General features: G+C 37.3%; 1 protein-coding gene across 1 annotated transcript; it reads right to left on the bottom strand.

Moving 5' to 3' along the window:
* Positions 1-1,137: 1,137 nt before the first annotated feature.
* Positions 1,138-3,917, bottom strand: LOC107081062 (pancreatic progenitor cell differentiation and proliferation factor B-like). Its single transcript, XM_015369274.1, has 5 exons — positions 3,715-3,917; positions 2,575-2,666; positions 2,424-2,501; positions 1,670-1,763; positions 1,138-1,587 (listed from the first exon to the last, which is right to left on the bottom strand). The coding sequence occupies exons 2-5, from the start codon at positions 2,627-2,629 to the stop codon at positions 1,473-1,475; spliced, it is 342 nt and encodes a 113-aa protein (XP_015224760.1). The 5' UTR covers positions 2,630-2,666; positions 3,715-3,917; the 3' UTR covers positions 1,138-1,472.
* Positions 3,918-7,568: the final 3,651 nt, after the last annotated feature.

The raw sequence follows: 7,568 nt of genomic DNA, 5'->3' as shown, positions 1-7,568 counted from the left end.
ACCATTTTGTTTTAAAGTAACATTGTTTTCAAAGTATTTGTCTAAACTTCAGCCTGACCTACTTACTTTAATAAACTTATGAAGATTTCTGATTATAGTTTATGTAATCATAGCTGCATTACCATTTTTATTGCAAAATTTCCTAAGTGCTGTAAAAAAAAAACTGGAAAAATTCTTGTTTCACGGTGCCAAGAAATTCAAAGAAAGCCACACAGCAGAGAACAAATCAGAGGAAGGATGCAACAATTGTAAGAAATCTGGTGAGAGATTTGTCCGAAGACCCCGGAACAACAGCTAAACACAAGTTAATGACTTGGCCGAGTTAGGGATTTTATTAAAAAAAAAAAAAAAAGTCTGCCTCTCAGGCCCAATACAGAAATAGATAACTGATGATTTAGGATGCGGGCAAAGAAAACCTCCACTAGGAAAGACACCTTCAATCCAGACTGAAAGGTGCTTATAACAATCTGCAAAAAAAGATTATGGATATGGAGATGTGTGCTTTGGTCAGATGGGACCGAACTTAAGCTTTTTATCCACAGATATTGCTTATCTTTGAAGAAAAACAGATTGGCATATAACCTGGAGAACACAATCCCCACAGTAAAACATGGTGGTGGGAGCATGTTACAAGAATTCTCAAGAAAACAGGATCTTAGTCTAAAGCAACCTTGTATCTGGGTTGTTGAAAAAGGCTGGGATTCCTCTGGAGATGTGCCACAAATACAAGGGCCTGTAGGCTGTATGAAAAGGTTATACCCGAGCATCAGCAGCAGGGAGGCTCATCATTTTGACACTGGTAGTTTGCAATCCTTTATCTAGCCAGTTTGTTGTATAGATCTAAAGGTAAATGTAAAGACCTTTGGACTTTTTCAGAGGTAATTAACCAAAACGACTGTATGCGCTGCAGTTTAAGACTAACCAGAGCTCTTAATGGTGAGAAAACAAGTGCATTGTATCATACTTCACTGGTTGGGATCATTCTTCATTGATACATAAAATACTTAGCTTTGTTCTTTATAGCTGAACCACTCAGTCTAAAGAAAATGCAGAAAACTTCATTAGAGCAATTTTCTGCATTCATGGCCACATTACTGTAACCTTATGGCTGGAAATGAGACAAGGATAAAAACAGCATTAGGCTGCAACAGACTACTTTATTGCATTTGCAATATTACAAGGAGACAATTCTGGTAACAAAAACAAGTGGAAATATGCACCACAGTGTCAATAGAAAGATGTCACAAAGCAAAATGTTACAAATGTTAAGGAACTCAGCTTCATTTTTTTTCTTCATTTTTTTAGTCGTTAGAAAAAGATGTTATGAAACATGAAAAAACAATGCAGCCTTTACTAAGATGAATACATATAAAAAAAAAAAATTATGTAAACGGGACGATCTCCGTCGCCTAGCGTTGGTCGTTGGTTCGGTTCTCCCCAGGGTGCAGTGCAGACTGAAGAGAGATGCAGGATCACGAGGAGGCGGGGCTTCCTGCGTCGCTGCTCTCGCTCGCCTGCCGCTGCATCACCATCTCCTTGGCGATGCAGGTGATCTGACCATTGGTCACTGCACCCGAGACCCCCGCCCTGGCAGAGAGAGGCAGCGGTTAGAAAAATAAACACCATATGCATACAAAAACATATCAGATAGCTTGACGGCATTACTTACTTCTGCTGTGCCTCCTCAGTCAATGGGGTCATCCCTGGCTGCTTCCCAAAGAAGAAACTGGACCACCAATGGCCAGAATCCTGCTTGGGGAGACCTGTGGACATAGATGAACAATAATGCAAATGTTGCAAAGACATAAGTAAACAAAAAGGGGGAGAAAAAAAAAGACAAAGGGATGTATAACACAAAGTGGACACCCCCTCCTTTTGACCTACTTTCCTGCTCTGCCCTGTTAGAGGCACATTTAAAAAAATAAAAACTGTTCCTCTGCGTGATTAGACAGAACTCCACCAGACTGCCAGCAAATATGTGAGGATTACTGATGAGGACACGCCAACTGCTGCTAAGATTTAGCAGGGAAGCATACCCAGCCTCATTACCAGGAAACAAAACTGTGGGTGTGGCTGGGTTAAGAAATCGACTCATCGCACAAAAAGCAGTGAAAAAAAAAAAAAAAAAAAGTGATAAATTTTTCCCAGCCAAAAAGAAATTAGAAAAAAATTGATTCGTCATGCATAACGAGTAACACTGGTTTCTGGGTGTGCTACAAACATATCATGTCTGGAAGTTAAAGAGGGATCCTTTAGAGTTTTTAAACAGTCATTATCTTACTCTCCGTCACAATCCCTCTGAAAAGGAGTGTTATAAGTCTTAAACTCAAATTACTTCTTTTAAAGCACCTTCATTGTTGTTAAGTCAGCTACCATGGATGAATTTCCCATTGTCCCTGTTCCCTTTGAATGAAGTTAATTACCTGGATGGTGAGGGATGACCTCCCCACTGTACTCCGAACTGCCGCAAGAGCTACTACTGGATGTAGAGCCGATGCGCCCTGCAAGCAAACATTTAGGAGGTTAGATATTAACACAAACACAGAAACAACCATCAGGACAGGAGAGACTCACTTCGGTAGTAGTCAGTGGTCGCCACGAGGGAACCGCCTGCTGGAATGGCTGCCATACTTCAGGAGTTGGTCACTGATGGGCTTGATGGAAACCTGAAGAACAACAATCACATCTGAACAGTCAGACTAGAGCCTTTAAATTAGCTCAGCAAAATGATTGAGATTTTGCATCAACAGCTTGAATATTTCAATTCTTTCAGTTTTCAAATACAACTGAAACACAATAGAAGCTGGTGTATGTTTATAACAGGAAAAATAAAACTGAAAAAAAAAACAAAACAAAAAAAAACAACGCGAGTCTTAATTTAAGATCCATTTAAACTCAAGATTTCCAGATTGTCAGTTTTAGACCCTAAGGATTTTAGGGTGTAAAAGTGACCATTTGTTATTTATCTCTAAGAGGTAAAAAATAAAAAACAACAACAAAAAAAGACAGCCATCTTTTTTTCCACCTTCATTCAAAGGTAGTTCTCCCCCACAAAAATACAAAAACAAAAAACGTTATACTTGACCCAATTAGCACAAGAAAAACGGATTAAGGGGGGAAATGATTCATGACCACTTGCAAGTATTTTGGAAATATATATACAGATGCAGGTTAAAATTGTGTTTCTGTGTTAAACGCTTTGTTACAATGACGTCCCCACAGACACTGCTCTGCAGAGAGAGAGGAGGGGGTTGTTTACATTAAAACAGTCACTGCAGCAAACCCACATCTTTGCATTCATCTCATTCAGACTAGTGGGGAAAAAAAAAAAAAAAAAAAAAGAGCAGCCGGTTCTGACCGGTACTACACAATAAAACCCACTGGAGTTCAAGGTGGACGACTTCCTGCTTCGCTTTGAGGACATTTTGTGTCAGAACTAGAACACTTTAAAAAAAAAAAAAAAACATAGCCGTGACCATTTTGGCAGTTTTTACTTCTGCTAGCTCACTGCGACAGTTAATGAGCGGTAACTGAAAGAAACCGTCAGACCAACCGAAATTAATTAAGTTTATTCCTACCGACAAGAAACAAAACAAACAAAGTCACCCCGAATAGCTAGCATTTAGCTCGCCTCGCTGACAGGAACCCGCCTCTCAAGGGGGGAAACGGTTTCCACCATTTTCTGACCAAAATTACCACGACGGAAAGCCTCACCTTTACTAACCCAGACGATGTGCTGATGTTCAGTAGCACTCAATTCAACTCAGACGGCGAGGATGGGGGGAGTAAACGCTAGGCGACGGGGCCCATTTGAAAAAAGGTTTTGGGTAAATGTAACCCTCCAAGGTCCGTGAGGATGTCGACGCTGCTTCTTTGTAGAGCCCGGAGAAGCAGCACGAGCTTTTATACTGCGGAGCAATGACGTCTTCAAAAGAGGCGGTGTCAAAGGAAGACGATTATTTCCCCCCATCAAGGGTTCATACAATATTAGAAATTTCTATATACGTCCAAAACACCATTCTTATTGTGACTTTGAAATATATATATATATATTCCTTGTGTAACACAGAACAACAATGTAACAGCTATATAAGACCGTAAAATATGACTCACATTATGTGAGTCATATCCGGTCTCCATCTTAGCCAAGTGCTATGGCAGGCCGTTTTGACATTTATTAGAAGCGCTTTCCTCTCTATTGTTGCGTTTGTTAATCTCTAAAATCTGATTCTTCCTAGTCAAAACTACATTCCTACTAGCCAGAAATGTACATATAGATATCCTAAATTACATTTTTGCCAGAAAGAATTACATTTCAGGCTGCCAAAAACATAATTGTACTAGTAAGAATAAACTTTTAAATACCTAGAAATCTTTCCAAATTTTAAGTGGCCCTTTTGACATTTATTAGTTTGACTGAATATATATTTCAAATACATTTCTTCCTAGTCAAAATAAACATTTCAGATATCTAAAATAACATTCTTCCTATCTAAAATATACCTCTCAGATATCTAAAAATGTAATTCTTACTAATACAAATAACGTCCCGTTTCCCTTTCCTGTGTATTGGGCTTTTACTTCCAGATATCTAAAATAACATTCTTCCTTTCTAAAAATGAATTCTTACGAGGATGATTTCTAATTTCTGATCTCCATAATAGAGTTACTGCTAGTCAAAATTGTTATTTCAGACATCAAAAATGAATATAACATTACCGATATCCAGAAATCCAATTCTTGACATCTAAAATATATTTCTACTAGTAGAAATATAATTACAGATATCAACTATTGATATATGAGTAGTTAAAATGGAATTTAAAATATCTAAAATTTAATTATGTCTATCCAAAATATAGTTTTAGATACCTAAAAGCATATTTTGACTAAGATTCAAAAAAGAAATGGGGCGCCGTTTCAACATAAAACAGGCAGACTGACTAGTCACATATTCTAGATAGCACAAAAAGCATTCTACCTTTTCACAATTACAATATTCCTAGTTAGAATTGTATTTTAGATATCACTAATTACCTTTCTACCAGTAGAAATTATTTAATAATTTTAAGTACTCTGGAATAAAATTTGTACTAGTAAGAACTACATTTCAGATATCTACAAATCTTTATTTATTTCAGGTGGCCTTTTATACCTACGGTATATTTGTATTTCAGATATCTTTAATAGTATTCCTCCTAATTTTAAATAGGAAGAATGTTATTTTAGGTATCTGAAATGTTCATTTTGACTAGGAAAAAATGCACTTCTGACTGAATATAGCGTCATATATATTCTACATATGGAATATATATTCCACATCCGGAATATATAGTCAGAATAAATGTCAAAATAAACTGCCATACCAAGGGTTCGTCATTTACCAAACACTATAAACCCTTGGAAATGGCGCCATCTGGTGGTGAAATTGATCACATTTAATGAAGCATTCAAAATGCCAGCAAAGGAACAAGTTTAGGTAAAAAATATCATGTGTAAAGTTATTACCCACCTCTGGCTGCAAGATACTTCTACTTGTAACTTCAAATATATATATTTTTTAAATAATAATTGAACATGGCAGCCCACTGCTGACCAAGGGGATGTGTTCAATGCAGAGAATTAATTTAGTTGCTTTGTACTTGTGACAGTGGAATGACTATAAAGTTGAATTCTAATTCTAAACTTTATTGATCTCACCCAGGAGAAATTTACCTCTGCATTTAACTAGTGTTGCGCCGATGCCATTTTTTGGCCCCGATACAGATACCCAATACCTGGCTGTGCAGTATCGGCTGATACCAATACCATAATAATGTAAAATAATTGCCATCACGGCTTTGTCAAACTGCTGCCTACATTTGTGAAGCAGGAAAAAATCTAATACAAAGGGAATCCAGTAGAACTTTTTATTGCCTACCAGGAGTGGGTGAAAATAGTTGAATAAACTTATGGCTCTCAAAATGGTATCGGTGCCCTATTTGTTGGTACTCGCCGATACCGATACCACCATTTTAGGGCAGTATCGGTGCAACACTACATTTAACCCATCCCATTGGGGGATCAGTTGGCTGCCATTGTGCAGCTCCCAGAGAGCAGTGTGGGGTTAAAGGTCTTGCTCAGGAACAGGCAATGGGGGTCAAACCGGGTATTGGCAACCATCTCAGAGCACAAGCGCACTTCTCTAACCATTAGGCCAACACTCCCCCCTTTGCAAATAACCATAATGCTCATATAGATAATACACAAAAATACTTATTTACAAGTATATAAAGTAATTTCAAAGTATCTTTTACCAGATTACTCCACTTCATGATCTTTGCTTTTAGTGCTAAATTAAGTCAGGAAACCCCAAGGTGATTTATTTTACATCAGTCATTTACTCAAACATTCATTAATGGTGATAAGCTACATCAGAATCTCAGCTTTTACTTATATCGATTGGTGGAAGCAAGAGGAAGCACAGTGGCTGCAAAAATAAAAATAAGATTAGTAGGGTGGCATAAAATTCAATTCATAGAACATTGTACTTTTAATGTTCACCTACTGTAAGAACCAGGTGTATCAAGCAAACATTACAGTAAAAACTCTCAGTAGTTGCTCTTGCTCTCGTTTAGATGAAAATTTGCTTTATTCATTGAATCAATTATGATTAATTTCATTGGTGTTTTCAGAAAGTCATTTCTGCACTGCTCTTTTAGAGTCTGCACACATTTCAACTCAAAACCATCTGCATAATATTTATTCTTGTATATTTCAAACACTAATCGAAATGTTGAGGAGCCAGCTTGCTCCATGCTTTAACCTTTCCCATGCTGTGGTATACAGACCTTATGGTTAGCTTGGATTATGAGGCATCTGTGCTGAGTGTGCTTTTCTCAAGGCATGATGGGACTACATATCCAAACATCTGTACTTGTTCCATCATAAACCTGAACAGGCAAACTTGAGGCCTGCAGAATCTAATGAGCTTAAAAGGTTTTTGTTTTTAGCATGGCTAGTGAACTTCTACGGCTGAAATGTTTTCCAAATGCAGTAAATATTTCCTTCTAAATCTTAAGATTTATTTGGAAAAAGGATCTTATGACATTTATTGCCAACAGTTCCCTTCAGTTTTTAACGAGGATCTTCTAAGGAATTAGAAGCACATGGAATATACTCACTTTGGACCCATTTTCTCTCTTAAATTAAACGTTGTGTTCAGGAACTGCTCTAGAATGTAGGAAGAAAAATAAAAATCTGGAACCAAACTCAGGTTTTCATTTAAAGGAATGCTTTATTTGATCTCCACACATATACAACAAAACCAGAGATCTTTAATTATTTCAGCATGATTTCCCAAATCTCATCACTTTCCAGGATCTACACCAGCAGAGACTAAGCCAGGACCAAAGTGAATAAAGCTCTAAGTACTACACTCTCCTCTGTGCAAGCTTGTCATGAGCTGCGCTTCCCTTGGCACCTGAAAAATAAATGATAAAAAAAAAAAAAAAAAAAAGGTACATCCATCTTGTTTTGGCCATCTCCAAAAAATAAAAACAATTAATGTAAATTATTTTAAACCAGTG

Source organism: Cyprinodon variegatus, unplaced genomic scaffold (genome assembly GCF_000732505.1).
Source record: "Cyprinodon variegatus isolate N-32 unplaced genomic scaffold, C_variegatus-1.0 Scaffold2796, whole genome shotgun sequence".
Taxonomy (NCBI): domain Eukaryota; kingdom Metazoa; phylum Chordata; class Actinopteri; order Cyprinodontiformes; family Cyprinodontidae; genus Cyprinodon; species Cyprinodon variegatus.
The sequence above is the reverse complement of the archived record's forward strand: the minus strand, read 5'-3'. Positions and strand labels throughout refer to the sequence as shown.

Bases quoted from the DNA above. Each gene is read 5' to 3' on its own strand.
- LOC107081062 (XM_015369274.1), bottom strand. From the start codon at position 2,629: ATGGCAGCCATTCCAGCAGGCGGTTCCCTCGTGGCGACCACTGACTAC. The intron at 2,502-2,574 runs GTGAGTCTCTCC...GTTTGCTTGCAG, and splicing joins GACCACTGACTACTACCGAA to GGCGCATCGGCTCTACATCC. The intron at 1,764-2,423 runs GTAATTAACTTC...CTATGTCCACAG, and splicing joins GGTCATCCCTCACCATCCAG to GTCTCCCCAAGCAGGATTCT.